The sequence below is a fragment of the Mesocricetus auratus genome, unplaced genomic scaffold (assembly GCF_017639785.1).
Source record: "Mesocricetus auratus isolate SY011 unplaced genomic scaffold, BCM_Maur_2.0 Super-Scaffold_100011, whole genome shotgun sequence".
Classification (NCBI taxonomy): Eukaryota; Metazoa; Chordata; class Mammalia; order Rodentia; family Cricetidae; genus Mesocricetus; species Mesocricetus auratus.
This window is the reverse complement of record NW_024429195.1, coordinates 77,198,697-77,216,997: the sequence shown is the minus strand read 5'-3', so window position 1 is coordinate 77,216,997 and position 18,301 is coordinate 77,198,697. Positions and strand designations below refer to the sequence as shown.

The 18,301-nt window shown below is 39.8% G+C and overlaps 1 protein-coding gene across 12 annotated transcripts in view; it reads left to right on the top strand.

The window, feature by feature from the left end:
* The window catches only part of Anks1b (ankyrin repeat and sterile alpha motif domain containing 1B), a 1,010,332-nt gene that overhangs the window by 557,036 nt on the left and 434,995 nt on the right, over positions 1-18,301 (top strand). For all 12 annotated transcript variants that reach the window (XM_040755084.1, XM_040755082.1, XM_040755081.1 and 9 more), the window contains exons 13-14: positions 6,224-6,810; positions 8,405-8,465. In XM_040755084.1, the coding sequence (XP_040611018.1) occupies positions 6,224-6,810; positions 8,405-8,465 (648 nt within the window). The remainder of the gene's footprint in view (positions 1-6,223; positions 6,811-8,404; positions 8,466-18,301) is intronic.

The following is an 18,301-nucleotide window of genomic DNA, read 5'->3' as shown; positions in this document are numbered from 1 at the left end:
CTGTTGTTATAAATGCCATGGATACAGGACAATTTAGTGGGGGAATGGGTTTGTTTTACTTGTACAGGTTACATTGTACAGGTCATCATTGAAGAAAATTAAGTCAGAAAGTCAAACAGAATCTTGAGGCATTGGGTATGAAGGGACCCTGATTGTTGGTTTGGTCTTAGGCTCATGCTTACTTAGCTTTCTTCTATAGGACCAACTGCCTAGGGAATGATACCACCCACAGTAGACGGGGTCATCCCACATTAACAATAAAGACAGTCCCCCACAGACTGATCTGAGAAATCCCTCAATTGAGACTCATTTATCAGGTGACTCTAGACTGTGTCAAGTGGAAAGTTAAAGCTAATTAGAAGTGGGTTTTATAAAGGGCCTTGAGATAATAGCCTTTATTTACAAAAATAAAATGAAATAGTTATTGTTTTCATGCTCTTGGCATGAAAAAGTCTTCTAGAAATATACATTAGACCCATGGTGTCCCTAGATCTTTCATTCCAGTCTCTCCAGACTTACTCTTAGTCCTTCTGCAGCCTGCCTATAGGAGCCCCACCCACTCCAACTCCATTCCCTAGGGACTTCTCCTCTTAATATTTCCCACTGCCCTTCTCAGCCTTCACTTTTTTTATTTAACTTTTTACGCATGTCACTCTCAGTTCCCTCTCCCTTCCCTCCTCCCCCATCCCCAATGCTCCCAACCCCTCACCTCCACTCCATCCCCACTCTGCTCTCCAGGGAGGGCAAGGGCCTCCATGAGGGATTTTTCAGAGTCTGTCACATCATCCTGGGAAGGGCCCAGGTTCTTCCCCATGTGTCCTGGCTGAGAGAGCATCCCTCCACATGGTATGGGTTCCCAGAGTCCTTCTGTATGCCAAGAATAAATACTGTTCCACTCTCCAAGGACCCACAGATTGCCAAGGCCTCCTCTCAGTCACCCAGGTTCGGTGGGAGGGTGTCTGGATCAGTCCCATGCTGGCCCCTCAGTCATCAGTCTGGGGTCCATGTGTTCCCCCTTGTTTAGGTCAGCTGCCTCTATGGGTTTCACCAGCCCGATCTTGATTCCTTTGGTTATCACTCTTCTTTGCAACTTGGTTCCAGGATTTCAAATCAGTTCACAGCTGTGTGTGTCTGACTCTGCCTCCATCAGCCATTGGATGAGAGTTCTAGGATGGCATATAAGGCAGTCATCATCTCATTATCATGGGAGGGCATTTAAGGTAGCCTTAATGCCAGTTGGTGTCATTCTTGTAGATCTGTGAAGATCTCACTAGTGCCAGATCTCTCCTGTAACTTATACTGGCTCCCTCTTTTATGGTATCTCCCATCCTTTTCTCCTCTATTTTTATCCTGGCTCAACCTCCCTGCTCTCCATGTCTTCCTCTCCCCTCCTCTTTTTTCCCTCTCTTTCTCCAATTTCCTTCTACCCTCCTCTTCTCCCCCCAAATCCAATTAGGAGATCACATCTCCTATCCTTCTCTGGGTTACCATGCATATCTCTCTCAGTGTCCTCCCTGCACCCCAGACTCTCTGGCAGTGGGATTTTGGGCTGGCAATGCTCTACTCTATGTTTAAAATCCATATATGAGTGAGTACATACCATTTTTGTCTTTTTGTGACTGGGTTACCTCACTCAGGATGGTTTCTTCCAGTGCCATCCATTTGCCTGTAAATTTCAAGATTCCATTTTTATCCTGCTGAGTAGTACTCCATTGTGTAAATGTGCCACATTTTCTCTATCCACTCTTCAGCTGAGGGACATCTAGGTTCTTTCCAGGTTCTGGCTATTACAAATAATGCTGCTATGAACATAGTTGAGCAGATGTCCTTATTGTATGAGGGTACATCTTTTGGGTATATGCCTAAGAGTGGAATTGCTGGATCTTGTGGTAGACTGATTTCCATTTTTCTGAGAAATCTCTGTACTGATCTCCAAAGTGGCTGCACAAGTTTCAGCCTTCACTTTTAACCCATCTCCATTCTTTTGTGTCACCCACCAACCTGCAGAAATATTTTCCACCAGGAACCCCCAGTGCCACACTGGGCTGCAGTGCAGGTAGAAGACTTTCACCATCCTTGATGTCCTCCATTCCAGTGTCTCCAGGATTACTCTTAGTTCTGCAGTAGTCTGCCTGCAGGAGCCCCTCCTCCCAGCTTACTACTCCCTGAGAACTCTGCAAACCTAGCCATGCGTCTCTCATCCTTTCCTCTTAGCCCATATCCATTCATTTGTGTTGTTCACGGATACACAGAAACACTCTACCATGGACCCTATAGCCACTACACTTGTCCAGGGTTGGGCAAAAGCAATCAAGAAAGTTAACACCCACCCAACAAAGACAAGGCTAGAGATTGGCACTAAGGAACATCTCAAACATCATAACTCCAGATCTAGATCCCAGCACAAAAACAGAAACATGAGCAGCCAAGACAATATTCCTCCTCCAGAAGCCTACAACCCTACTGCAGTAGGCACTGAAAATGCAATTTAGCTGCAGCATAAGACAATGACTTCTTAAAGGCAATTATGAATGCGTTCAAAGACCTTAAAGAATACGAAGAAATGCCTAGTGAAGAAGACTGTGAAAACACAGATAATTGAATGAATGAAAACCTTTCAGGACTTGACAGTAGAAATAGAATCACTGAAGAAAACCCAAACTCACATAAAACAATAAATGGAAAACTTAGGATGTCAAAAGTATGCTAGGTTATATCAACCCTCGCCCTCATTTCTCACTGCTCTCCAACCATGCCACCCATTCCCTGCCACTCTGTTGTATCCTTAATAGTCCCTTGATAACTTTTCCAAGCTTTTCATTCCTTCTTCCCTATACTGCAATAACCATCCCCAAACTCTGAAGGTTCAATTCTCCTTCAATGATCCCTGTGTCTGCACAATTTAGGTCCTCAGAAAGACAGTCTCTTTTCACCTTGTAGCACACCTATTCATTCTTATCTCATTACCTCGTTATCTTAGCCCCATAGCTTCATCCAAAGCAAGACTGTTCCTTATTGGCCTTTAGCTGTGCCTTTTTCTGAAATGTAGTAGCCAGGAGGAGTGATGTTGCCTTGGTTCCTACAGAAATTTTGTCACCAAATGTGTCAGTGTTCCATATGTATTTGTGAAATAAATCAATCATCCCTATGAATATCTATATGAGCACTAGAGTCTCTAAAGTTAGATTTTTTTTCCTGAGGGGAAATGAAGTAACCTCTAAGATCCAACCAAAAGTTGGATCTATAACAGTAGTCAGTTTTTTCCATAATTGGTTTTTATCCTAACATGAAATTTTTAATTTACTGTTATTCAGATATTTATGTAGGTGATAAAAATCGTGCACAAAGGTAGAAAAGGCACTGTCTTGCTTACCACTAGATACCGACTTTGGCATTTCTTTGAGGTGCTAATAATTATCAGATTGAAATTCACACATATTTTACTTCTGTATCTTGGCAGGAAAAACCTACTTTCTCAAAGGAGAAGTATGAAATTAAATAAGACAAGTTATGAAAACAATTTAATCTATATGTTTTGCTTAAGTTTCATCTAAAGAACTAGTAACACAATGCAAAAATCTTTCTAAAGTGTGCTTATAAAGATATTTAAATATAAATAAATAAATCTTACATAGTTATCGTGTCAAAAAAATCTTGATTTGATATGTAATACCACCAATTAATATTGAATTTCCTTATAAAACATGGAACCCACTAGATTAACATGTATACATAATAAATATTACAATAAGTAACAATATAAACATATTTTTCTCTTCTTATCTACAGCAGAAATTGTCTTTGTTTCTTACTGGGATCTGAATATTTGTATTCTCCTACATGCATATTCACCCCCCAAGGCGTTAGATAGCAAAAGGTGGAGGACTTGGGAGGCTGTTGAGTCCTGAGGTCAGAGTCCTTACAAATGGAATTAGTGCACCTATGAAAGGCTCCCAAGAGCCCCCTTAGACCCCTTACAAGGTGAGGTCACAGATGATCTAGAAGTGGGGCCTCATCAGACGATCTTCTGCTGTCTTCATTTGGTTTGTCACCATCTAGAACTGCAATGAACTGCTCTGTTGCTTGTAAGCTGTTATATTCATAGAGCTTTGTTAGAGCCACCCAATGGACTAAGGCATGTCTGTTACTTTACTCAGTGATCACAACACTTTTAGGTGTATACTGTTGATATCATCCTTTTCCAGACAAGGAAATGAAGGAAAGCTCTACAGAATTTTTGTTTTAAGAATGTATTGACTTTTGAAAAGTTGGGATTTAATGTGAGTCACATGTCACAACACATCAAGCCACCTCAAACTCGGTGACTGAAAATTATAATAGCAGGCATCTGTGTGTCTTCTTCCACTTGGGGCTGCCTCAGCTCATCGTGGCAGCACTTGCTGCTATTCCATGATCACTTGTCACACAGGTCAGGGTCAGGCACCAGATAACTGGAGACTGCCCTTCTGCTCTGCTGAACTGATTCCGACTAGTCAATCTAATCCTATCATCTTGACTTTGTTTGTTCCTTCCCATGAAGCCAGAGAAAGACTCTTGCTCACAAACTCCCTATTCCCTCTGCCTTTTGTCTAGCCTCATGTACCTTCCTGTGACCCCAAAGAGTACTTCTTATTTAGATAGTTGGATCTCAATTCATGGTGCTTTTCTTTTTTCCATTCTGGGGTGTTGGCCTGATAGGACTGGGTAGGAAAATGTGATCTCCTCAGAAATTGTAACATGAACCAGCATGAGGTTTGGAAATAGGCAAACCCAAGAAGAAATGTTCTTTTACTGGCTACAGGAGAGAGAGAAGCATGGAGGCCCAGGGCCCATGCACAGTATGAAGAATAGATTTGTCTGTACTAGCTCCTGAACAAATATCAACTGACATTCGTTGCTATTTCCAATTTTTCAAGAGTAGGAAAATTTGTTACTTTTCCCGTAGATTTTTCTATCAGAAAATCATGTTTATTGTTAGTAACCAGATCACAAGGTTGCTATGAGGGTCAAACGAGATGATGTGAATCTAACTCTCAATTCAGAGCCTAGATGAATGTCACTTGTTAATTCATAAACTCTTTGTGAATTATAATAATTAGTAATAATTAACTTTTTCAAAGTGTGACTCAGCCAGTCTGCTTCAGTGTATTGTCAGTGTGCCCCACCTTGGCAGTTTCTGTCTTCACAAGACTAGGCTCTAGGCCTATCACATAATATAACTTCAATCTTGGCAAATATTTAGCAATCTCTATGAATTAATATTACTTCTATAAGACAAAGTAAACTACCTTCCTTTGCTAAGTCCTGTAGGCAAGTTTTACTCAGTATCTCTTTATATGGCAAATCAAGTCATTAAAAAAGGTAATGTATTTTAAATCACAGAGATTTTATTTTTTATCTTGGAAACATTTCTAAGGCAACTTTTAAAAAATCACCATTCTTTGATATCTTTTATGCATTGTGCTTGCAAAGATCTAAAGGAACCAGAAGGTGAGCAATTTCAGAGGAGAAAGAAAGAGTTCCGTGTAACAGCTCAACATCATTTTTGTGAAAGGGTCATGCTTATAAGTGATATTATAGATGTACCACTTGACTGTATTAAGCCTAAAATTCCTTTTTGTTTAACTCATAAAATCTGAATAATATTATCTGAAATTAATACTTAACGGAATACTTTCAGGATCACTGATCTTAAATTTCTAGTAAATATATCCCCCAGGATTTTGTTTTTGAAATTATTTGATGAGAGAAGTAAAGAGGGTTATCAGTGTGTGTAATGTCAGCCTGATGACCTACTACACAATAACCACTAACTATGAGGCCCAAGATATGGTTGTTCCACTTCAAGAAATCCAATTTTGTTCATTTAACATCAAACATATACCCTTGGGTCAAGAAGGAAGGATATATATATATATATATATATATATATATATATATATATATAGCCAGTGGTGTCACTCAGTTTATATCTTTGAAATGAACCCTAAGGTGTGTCTCAGAGACACTTAAACACATATACCTCCTCCTACACACACATGTGCATGTGCATTTTATATGTTGCAGTATAGGATCATGAACATTTTCTAAAGCAAAGGAGTTACAGAGTATAAGCAAATCAAGTGTCTGGCTATATGAAAGTTCATCAGTGCATTGCCACTGTCTCGTGACTTTCAGAGTCCTTTGTAAGCAAGCACCCTGACAGTCTTCCTCCTCTTTGCAGATGACCTCTCTCAACAGGAAGACAATGATCCCCCAAAAGAATATGATGCTGGGCAATTTGCAGGCCTTCTCCACGGTTCCTCTCCAGCCTGTGAGTCCCCCGAAAACCCCTTTCATCTGTATGGGAAAGGAAATCAATGTGAAGACGGACAAGATGAAGCCAGTTTGGCAAACAGTCCTTTGCCTTTCAAGCAAACTCCAATAGAAAATAACTCAGAGACTGTGGTAAAGAAAATTAAACCCAAAGTGGTCAGTAGGACAATTTTCCACAAAAGAAGCCACCAACTCGAGAACCATACCATTGTTGGAACAAGAACGTCTAGGAGTGGATCCCGTAGTGGTGACCAATGGGGAGTGAACACCGGGGGCTTTGTGGAGAGAGCGTGTACTCTGGGGAGAATAAGGTCATTGCCTAAAGCCCTGATCGACATGCACTTGTCCAAAAATGTCTCTAAGTCCGATTCTGATCTTATTGCCTACCCTTCAAAGGACAAAGCGAGAGTTAATTGGAGCGAGCCATCTACAGCGGAACACAGTTCTAAAGATAATTCCGAAAGGACACCGTCCTTCACATCTGAATGGGCAGAAGTAAGCCAGTCTTTTCTTGATGGTCTTTATTTGGGCTTTGGCGTTGAGCGAGGTGTGAAGGAAAGATCTTCAGTTTTTAAAATCTTTCAGAAGCTGAAGTTGGGGGTTAGGTAATGCATGCATCAGCTCCACGGGAAGGAAAGGTTCTGTGGATAATACACGGTAATTTCACAGCAAGTGGAAAAATGAGCACATTTCCACACGTGTGGGGGACACTTTGTTTCCAGAGAAATTGATGTCAAGCAGAAGTAATAAGTAGCTGTGAGGTACAGGAGAATGCTCCCATCATGTCTCACCAGGCACTGTGGATGACAGTCTGAACAAAATCTTATTTTGGAAAAATCTTATTTTGCTCTGTGTCTGTTTGCTACTTGCTAAACTTTTTGTTAGCATGTCTTCCAGCTTTGAAGTGCCTAATATTTTCAGAACAGATCTTATGATTCTAGCCTTAATGGGAAAGCCGGCAGTCCTGGCTCTTCTTCGAGAAGCATGCAACAAATACACATCATTTACTGTTTCCAATTTGTAGCTATCAGAGGCACATTAAAGGAGAAATGCATCTCAAGGTCAGGTCTCGATACTTGAAACTCCACTTAAAGGCAAAGTCTTTAATCTGAAAGAATTTTTCAGAAAATAAAAGGTCCTTGTAAAACTGTGCGATCTCTTCTTCCCTACAGGAATTACACCATAAAGTAATAGTGCTTCTAGCTTTATCTTGAATTTCTTTGAAGAATGGACCGAGTCTCTATCGATACTCATCCTAACATGTCACATTTTGGTTTGTGAAAAGACTATGCCCAGTGTATTTAGCTTTGAAGTGCATGAGGTCACGATGGTGTTCTGAGAGACAGAAAGAGATCTGACTCTGATAATGACTTTCTGAATTGGGCTGTTTGGGGAAAAAATCACTTGATAGCTCTGCATTTTTTTTCACAATGAACAAATTGGAACACTTAAGTAGTTAATGTTCATTGTCCTTTTGAAACTTTCCGTTTTACTCAGTTGGCTAATATGAGGATGGAGAGATTTTTGATGCCTAGAGTAGTATATTTTTAAATTTTAGCTCCTAAAATCTTGGTTGGAATGCCTTTTTGTGGAACAGGATTAAAGCATTTAACTTATCTTATAGACTTGCTTTGATGGCTATAAATTCTTTAATTAGTGCCAACAGCTGGCTTGTGGTTGCTCAAATCGTTTAGTTAGAACTTGAATCCAATAGCTGTGTCCACACACTGAAACCCACCTTTCCCAGTGAGTGTTCATGACTTCTGGGAAAAGAATAATGATGACAGAGGATATAGACCTTGACACTGAACCTATCCCTAGCCCTTTTTTTTCTGGGTTTAAAGACTTCATAGTTTCTAACTTAATGAGTCATCTATGCATGAAAATAGGTAAGTTTATAATTTACACATTTTTGAAAATCAAATAATGTTTGCTTGCCTTTAAATCTTGTACTATTGTTCTCTGAATTTCAGTTTGCTGTGGCAATAGCACCAAGGATATATGCTTGTGGCATTTAATAGTTATTTCTGAATGCAATGATAAAAATATATATGTATATAACAACTCACATTGTTTTTGCTTTTCACAGATTGACAAAATAATGAATTCTATTGATGCTGGAATCAACAGTGAACTTGAAGAGATGAATGGTGAGAACATAAGAAACTTCTATACTATGGTTAATAAATCTGCCTAAGAAATAGCTGGAAAGTGATCAAAATTCTTAGATAATTTCATATTTTATCATGAGTAGCTGTGAATTATATCCTTTGACTCTTAGTTCCAACAACCAAAAAACATCAACTGAGCGTGTTGATTTGTCAGATTAAGAATTTTCCCATGTTACTTTTTTACTGTGTCAGTTAATATTAACTAACGAAGCTTCAACCAGAGGCTGAATGCAGTAGGAAGCCCTTCAAAGTGGTGTGAAAGCTGATGACGTAATGTGCTGTTTTCATCCAGTGAAATGCTCCGTTTATCCTGGCAAAAGTAATTAACAACTTGTAGGTCTTAAATACATATCATTTGGCAAAAACTATATGTCACTCATCATCTTTTATTCCATATTGTTTGCCATCACTATTTAATATGCTATATTTTGGTTCCTTCTATACACTTACAACTTAAAGTAAAAGGCCATTTGAAACATTTTTGCCAACTTTTTGCTTGATTACTGATAGATGATGCCAAATACCAGGTACTTATGCCTTTTTTTTTTTTTTTTTTGGTTTTTACGAGACAGGGTTTCTCTGTATTGTTTTGGAGGCTATCGGTCCAGCCCGGCCTCGAACTCACAGAGATCCACCTGCCTCTGCCTCCCGAGTGCTGGGATTAAAGGCGTGCGCCACCACCGCCTGGCCGGTACTTATGCCTTTAAAATTCACAATACTCATACTAAAGAAATGAATTGGACTCCATCATGAGATCGCATCCTAGGATGAATTGGATAAGGAACTTGCCTAGAAATCAAGATTTTGGGGGGTGCTAAACAACATCACCATCGAAATACAAAGTGTTTCAATGAAATATTTAAAATCTCAAAACTAATACTCCAAATCAATGGTGAATAGAGTATCAAAATTGTATTGAAGAAACTCTACAACTGCACTGGGACAATGTGAAGTCTCCAGCTGTGGTTCCCAGAATGACTAATGACAGCATGTGCCTTGTCAGGGGACGGCAGAACCACGGACAATGACAAACCAGATGCTCCTTAGCTGTCAGAACTGCAGGATGTCGCACAAACATTGAGACTCTGGGGTGTTACTGCTGCTCCACAAGCAAGCCAGGTTGTTACTCAGTGGTACGGATGAAACGGTGATGCAGCCTGGTCACATGTCTGGAAAGATGGGAGTTGGGTGACTGAATTGGGAGAATAGGGACACTCACCCTACTCATTCACAAATTTCTTCTGCCCTTCATATCCTTCTCACATCCTATTACTGCCTGAAAAGAAAACACTGTATTAGATCAATCTATATTGGTATCAATCTCCTTGGAGATTGCCAGAAAGTACCAAGACATGCATATTACTTTAAACCTTGATACTAGGTTTGTTTAGAGCTCCTGTAGCTAGGTCTATGACATAATGACCATTTCCATGTTAAACAGGAAGAGTGTAAAAAATATGCTTTTCATAGCAAATGCATACATACACACACACACACACACACACGAGAGAGAGAGAGAGAGAGAGAGAGAGAGAGAGAGAGAGAGAGAGAGCAAATATAAAAGCCTGATGTCTTGTTTCAACATTCCCAGTTGCCATATTTGAAATGTTATGAAAGGGCCCAAAATCTTACTATCCTTGAAATAATGAAGCAAACCCAACATTTCAGTATTAAACAAATCCGACTGTTCCCCCAAAGTCTTCTATGTCTACTCTTGCTGTCTGACCCCCACCTTTCTTTACTAGTTTCTGCAATGGCATTGAAATGAAAGCAGAGATAGTATCCATGAAGAATCGTTATTATTGACAAAGACGGGGTCTGCAGATGCATTGGTTTTGCCTCTTAATTACACATTAATTGTCTACTAAGTGATTGGCCATAGCATGTAGGATTCCAATTGGTCCTTCAGCTGATTTAATCCCAGCATTAACAGCTTGCTGTCTCCCCCACTTAACACACATACCCAAACAAACTTTTCTAGAGGAGTGAGAGCAAACACATGAAGATGTCACTCCACAAATAACATTTTCGGTACTGAATGTGGGTGAAAAATCACATAGTAAAATGAAAGCCAGATAGATACGCATTTAAAGTAGAGGCTTACTGCTGTCTCCTGGCCACTTGATCTTGGCACACTTCAAATGAACACTAACATAGGATTGTGGTAGAGACACATGCAGTAGAATATAGTGCCAGGTATGTGCAGATGTGTATTAAAGTTTAGCTCTCAACTTGAGCTACCATGAGGAAGAAGGTATTCAGCATGATGAGTACATATTATTATTATTATTATTGTTATTATTATTATTATTAATACTTCTAGGCCTTTGTGAAGTAATTTATGATATTAACTATCCTTATATTAAATTTATTCTATTCCCTGTAACTGTCATGGTTCACTGGAATAAAAATTCACTAGACAATCTTAGAAATCAGAGAAAGCCAGTCACCTTAGGGGAATTAAAATATCTAGAGTACCCTGACAAAGAGAAAAAAATGTAATTATTGACTGAGTGAGAAGAAATACTGTACTAGAGAGTAAGGGCTATTTGGCCTTAGAATTTAGCTTGGGAAGGCCACTGGCATTAAGAAAGTTTATGAGTTGGTGACATTTGTTGCTTAAAAACTCAGAGGATGGTTTCAGAAACAAACCTAAGTAATGGAGATTCATGAGGAAGCAGCATAGACCTCCCATGGTCCTGCCTGTTCTGCTTCAACACTTTTATGCCCCCCCATATCCAGAATTTACTTAGAAACAGTAATAGACCAGGAAGAAAGTTGGACCCCTCTCATCATAACTCCTACCAATCTGAAACAGCTCAAGTGGGAGTACTGTGTAAATCACATGACAATATCATAACAATGGTTCTATTCAATGATACCAGTCCCCCTAGGGGGAGAAATCCTCACTGACTATACAGTCATTCGGAACTTAGCCAGCAAGCTCAGCTGTCTGAGACTGAGGTAGAAATAAAACCAAATGAAATTTACTGAATTTATTCTCAGTCGGTCCTCAGGTTCCCACTTTGCACATACAAGCACGGAATTTTCACAAATATTTCTGGTTTCCCACTTGGAGCCAGGTTCAAATGCCAAACAGATGAGTACTGGCAGTGGAATGCAATGATGCTGACCACCTTGGAATCACCATGCTCGGTGTTTGGTGCTGTTGGATATGTGTGTGATTGTGTGCTCTTGCATCATCGTGTCTGTACATGCTGGGCTCCCATGCACAGAATTTTTGTAGAGCTTGGATTTTGAAATTAAATGGTCCAGGCCTCAAATTCCAATTTTTCAACTGACTGACATCGTGGCCTCTTTGATATCAGCTTCCTCACCTACTAATTCAGATTTTTAACAGCCAAGTCATAAGACTACTACTAGATTATATGCTGTTCTGCTAGCCTAGAATGTAACAGGCGATCAATGAAGTATAAATTCTCTTGTCTTCTTAGCTAAGTATGCATGACTTAACTTACTCATTAGAATGCTTGACACAGAAAAGCATTTGGAAAATCTGGCTTGTCCTTCTGATCAGCCAAGATTGTGGCTGGAATGTAAGGAGGCAGCCTCCCAGCAGTTTTATGTGAAATTGACCTTTGACTTTATTATTGAGCCATTGTCAATGTCACAAGGAAGCTTTAGGTCTTCAAATCCTCATACCTTCCAAGAATCAATGGATAATCTTCTTGATGAGACTGAGATCCACTTAAGTGGCAGCCTCTTTGGGCTGTTCCTGTTATTACACCACAGCAAATACACAAAATAACCAAGCACTAGACATTACAATACAAAGGTGGTCGAGAAACTTGCAAGTGCCTCCTACCTCTAAATCATTTCCACTAAGACTAGACAGTCTGCCAGTGGATGGATGGTGTTAGGCTGAAATTGCATGACTTAAAATGTACTTTTATGTTTATTTATTTAGTGTCTATTTGCGTGCGTGAATGTGTGTATGTGTGTGTGCATGGGAGTGTCTATGTTTGTGTGTGTATATCTGTGTGCATGCATGTATGTGTGTGTATGTGTTTGCTACATGTGTGATTTTTGTATCAGTATGAGTGTGTGTGTGTGGTATGTGTGTAACTGTGTGTGTATGTCTATGTGTGTGGTGTGGGTGATTTGTGTGTTTCTCTGTGTGCATGTGTGTGGTGTGTATCTGTATTGTGAGTATGCATGTCTGTGTCTGTATTTGTATGTGTGAGTGTGTATTTGTATGTGTGAGTATGCGTGTGTATGGTGTGAATCTATATGTGTGCATGTGTGTCGTGTGTATCTGTATGTGTGAGTATGCATGTGTGTGGTGTGTATCTGTATGTGTGAATGTGCATGTATGTGCACCTGTGTGTGCGCATGTGTGTGTGCAGTTCAGAGGACAACTTGCTGGAATCATATTTGGTTCCTTCTCCTCCACCTGTAGTTCCTAAAGACCATATTTAAGTCAGCCAGCTTTGTGAGAAGCATCTTCACCCACTAAGCCATCTTGCTAGCACATAAATGTGTTTTGGGAACTAGAGGTGGCCCAGTGGTTGAGATCACTGGCTGATTTTGCAGAGAACCTGGAGTCAGTTCCCAACAGCCACATGACGTCTCATAACCATCTGCAACTCCAGTTCCAGGGATCTGCCATCCTCTTCTAGCCTCTAGGCACCAGACACTTACATGGTGACCCAAAATGTAGACAAATATCTACATAAAATAAAAAATAATTTTGAAATATATCCTGAGGATACATTTTAGGTCCTGCAAGCCAAATTGCATCTGAAAAGAAGGAAACTAGCATTTTTATCTCCTAAAACTTTCATCTAAATTTTAGTTATGAGTGAAAACTAATCAAATAAGGGTGTGAAGAATTTGATCACAGAGTTCATTGTATATTGCATAAATGAATTTTAGGTCATTTTCTGGAAAATACATACTTCTGACAGCAAAGATAACCTCACTTACTCTTGGTAAAGGCTACTCATCACCCATAAGGAAGGCTTTATCTAGCCTGAAATCCCTCCTAATGGACAAGCCCAATGGTGAGTTGTGTCAGGGATCCACAGCCCTCACTGTGCCCTTTTCTTTGGGAAGACAGTGAGTACACCCTGATAATGTGTGAGAGCTCAAATAATGGCCTGGGAGTCACTCATTCTCTGAGGAAGAATTTTCCTTGCCTCCAGTAATGTTCACTTCCCCATGAACCGTTAACTGAACATAAAAACCCCTCTATGAAATGCTTTGCAACTAGCATATTTTATTTTGATTTTATTTCTTTTTACAGTACTATTTTTAATAGAACCAACTGGGGAAGGTGGGTAGTAGAATACATTAGCAGACAAGCACACTATTTTATCTAAATCTAGAGATTTATTTTTATTGTTATTTTATGTAACACTTCACTGAATGATTTAGTCATGTAGTTTGGATGGGTTAAACCAAAGGAATCACTTAATAACAGAATATTTGCATAAGACTTTGAATTACAGTAGTTGTTAGGCTATCCTCTATCAACTAATCTTTTCAAGAGGTCTTGTTTAATAAGCCGATCAATTGGGTTTAGCACACTGGACACCAGAATTTAATGTCACAAATCCCAAATAGTCCTTTAAAACTAAAATAACTTGCATAGTATGCATTTTGAGTGTTAGAATGTGACTTTCCTTCTCTAATCTTGAAATTTTGTATGATAGTCATAAGTAAGATTAGGCATACCAAAAGTGTGAAGTAGCTGAGTAATATTCTGTGGCCTGATATTTGCTTATAATGTATCCATTGTTAATAAATAATACAGAGAGAGCATACATTGTGACTGTTCAATAAAATATCAAATTCTCTAGAAGAGGCCTGGAGGGTTGAACTTGCACAATCATCCATCAGTACTGGAATGCTTCCCATGGTGTCTCTGATATGTCTTCAATCAGTGTCAATCAACACCTGCTTACATTTTCCTAGGGTGACAAGCTCACTACTTTAAGCGAGAATATAGTCTTTCACTAGGAAAGTTACTATTATTATTTATTATTATTGTGTATTCGTGTGTGTGTGTGTGCGCGTGTGTGTGTGTGTGTGGCGTGTTCATGTTTGTGCTGGTGTATGTGTATGTTTGGCATATGTGGCTGACAGAGACAACCTCAGATATTCGTCCTCAGGCACCATGCATGGTTTGTTGTTGGTTTGTTTCTGTTTTTAATTTAGATTTTGAGACAGGATCTTTCATTGGGCTAGGACTCATCTAGGAGGTAAGGCTATTGGCCCACAATCATACAGATCTGCTTGCCTTTACCTCCCAAGTGCTGAGATTAGACACATTCATCATCACACATTGCACTTAGTTTTTCCTTTGGCATGGGTTTTAGGTGTCAAGCTCAGGTCCTTGTACTTGTGTGGCAAGCACTGTTTTGACTAAACTGCTGCTCTGGTTCTCTTAAAAATTAGTTTGTTGAGTCAAAATATGGTTTAGATGTCTAGTCCAACAGTTATCAGCACTATGACCTAGGTGAAATCATGTCTTTAGTACAAATCTCACTTTTTTATATGGAGCACAAGTATAACAATAATATCTACTTGCTTGATCTTAGATAAATGACAAGAAGAAATACTGTTCCAACAGTTTGGAATCTTTAATGAAAAGTAAAGTAGTTACATTCCTAGTACATAGTCAATCTTAGAAGATGGTATCTCCCATCCTTAATTTCTCTTTTCCTTTTTATTCTATTGAAAGAAAAATTTAAAGCATGAGTAAAACTCCATTCTTTCCAACATATATTATTGGATACTATATTTATCTTGAAAAGATATTGGCGTACATAGTATGGTTTCATGTTTTCAAAACATATTATCTAGCTATCTGCATGTGGTTAAATAAAATGAGAGGAAAGACTAACACTGGATGCTCATAGGAAGGTCAAAGAGAGGGGGATAAATAAAAATTAGAATTTGACAAAATAATCATGAAATGTGACAAAATAATCTATGAAAATGAAGATTGCAAAGAGGTGTGTGTGTGTGTGTGTGTGTGTGTGTGTGTGTGTGTGTGTGTGTGTTGAGGAAAGCTTTGGAGCTTACTTAGTAGAAACCCCTGGCTCATCCACAATGGACTGATGTAAGCAGACTATGTAGACAGTTTAAAAATACTAGGCAGGCACGGTGGCATCCATTTATATTAAAGAGGTGGAGGAAGGAGAATTATAAGTTTGAAGACAGCTTTGGATACATAATTCCAGTTGTCCCTGGCCTTCCTAATGAATCCCTACTTCAAAAAGCTGAGGGTGGGGGTGGGAAATGATTTGATGAATTCCAGCCATTTAATGATGAAACATTTTACAAGTGCTACAATTATTGACTTCATATTAGCAAAATAAGAGGTTAAAGTGGTAGTAGTTTGAAGGTATATAGTATAATTTCAACAGTCATAGGTCAACATGGAAGCTTCAGTGGTCTCCAGTGGGTTATCCCACTCATCCTGGAAAAAAGACATGGCCACTCCGACTCTGCATTTTCAGAAGGGACCTGACTTCCTAGAACTTCTACTCTTCCACCTTGAAGAAGTAACCTAGTTCTATCAAAGCCATATCATTGAAGTCCAAAAAAGAAGCTTGGGGACAGGTGGGAGGCCTATAGATGGCCAATTGGCCTTGCAGGTGACTATATCTTGGTAGAGCAGTTCTGGTCAGTCATGGGACTCATTGTTTTCTGACAAATAAACTAGCTGCAGAAAGGGGTGTAGGGCAAGGCTAATGAGATGACTCCACAGATAAACGTACTCACCACCAAGCATGGTGGAAGGTGGGAAGTGACTCCCTTGAGTTGTCTTCTGGTCTCACCTCACCTACCGCAGTACATATCCCCCTGTCACCCAATAAGTAAATAGAAAAGGGAAGGGGATAAGAGAAAAAAGGAGAGGGGATTGGATGGAAGGGAAAACAGAGAAGAGGATAGGAGGAGAGGAGATGGGAGGAAAAGGAGGGGAAGGGAGGAAATGGGGAAGAGAGGAAAGGAGAGGAGAGGAGAGGGGAGGAGAGGAGAGGGGAGGGGAGGGGAGGAGAGGAGAGGAGAGGAGAGGAGAGGAGAGGAGAGGAGAGGAGAGGAGAGGAGAGGAGAGGAGAGGAGAGGAGAGGAGAGGAGAGGAGAGGAACTAAAACAGGAGATAGGCAAGAACAAGGCCCAGAGGTGTGACCAAATTGGAAGGTGATAGTTGGAGGATATAATAGAAAGAAAAGAGATACTAGAGATGCCTCCGGGAATCTGCTTGTCTGGTACATTTTTAGTGTTTGTACATATACCACCTGTTTCTTCAAGGTTTGGGGATACCTAGTTTATCATTGAAGGGCATGAGAGTGGCCATGATTTTCTTCATAGAATCTTCTATTGACAGCTCTGGTTTAACCACAGACATCTTAAAGACTTTCTAAGTCAGTAGATGATCACACAATCACAGGGATCTGACCACACTTCACAGACTTAGATTGTTGGTTTCACTGGAGAGTTGAAAAATTCTAATTTCTCAATGATGGCTATAACTTATCTACAGAAATCTGAGCTATACCTGTTACTCACTGTAAAACATTTCTTTCTTATATCTCCCTTAATCTGGGGGGAAATCTTATTTAGTGATAAGAGGGGAAATGAGGAGATTCTTTTGATCTTTTTTTGTTTTCATAGAAACATTTGTAACATGATTGGTCCTATGTGACAATGATAATAAAAGTTATGGTAGACAGAATTAACCAGACATGGAAGACTCATTCTACACTATTGCAACAGGGGAGAGAGACTGACCTTAACCCTGAAGCAAGAGGGTTTTCTAGCATTAAAGCAAACTAGTGGACAGTACTGAAGGAGATTTCAGGGAAGGCTGCTCAGTGTAATTGAGCCATCTGTGCTTGTTAATTGCCTCTATTCAAAATTAGGCTCCTACCATTCCAAGGTGCTTTAGAGATTATCTTCCTGATGGTTGTATTTCAAAGGTGTGACTCCCAGGTCCTTAGAAAACATTCCTGACTGATAAAACTTAAAGAGGCTGGGAGAAAAAAGGCTCATACGTAAGGAAGGAAGCAGAACATGATATTCTTAATTACAAGTTTTATAAAGCAAACACTCTCTATAAAGAGAGGTCAGGAGCCTGCGATCAGGGAAAAACTTAAGTTTAGTGAAGGTGAATGTAAGGTTGATACTCATTGGTCACTTGTTCTGCCTGTTACCACCAGGTCACCTCCTCCTTACTTGAGAGATACATCTCATCACGTAGGTCATCACCACCTTGTGCACTGTGCTCACCAGCCGAGGTGAGCAGGAAGACCCATGCCAGGCACCATGACCAGACTTTATGAGCGTTAGATGGCACAGGCATGCAGGGTCTTTCACAGTCTACAGTGTTGTGCTCTTAGCCCCTCTTAATACAAGACATACAGTTAACTTTTAAGGCCGCCCTTCCAATAGGCCAAGCATCCTTCAATGTAATCCTCACAAATAGAATTTCTGGAGCAATCTATGAATTGTCCCCACTTTACAGACCATGAAACACAGTGGTGGAAAGATTAAGAAAGTTGGTCATGTTCATTTAAAAAGAAGCAGCAGCTGGATTTAAGCTTAATGCCATTCCACAACCCAAGTTCTGGACTTTGACGTTAAAGTGTTTCACTTTATCACTTTTCAGCTTTTGCTGGGAATCTGGTGCCATTTCTTTCTCTTTATGATTTACTCAGAAAGTGCAGTAATGGGGTAAACTGCAAGATACAGGGGACAGTGCATCCTTTGAGCCTGCAGGAACCAGGTCCGCATCAGGGAGTACTGAAGCTCCCAGGCCTCGGTACCACTGTGGTGGCCACTTA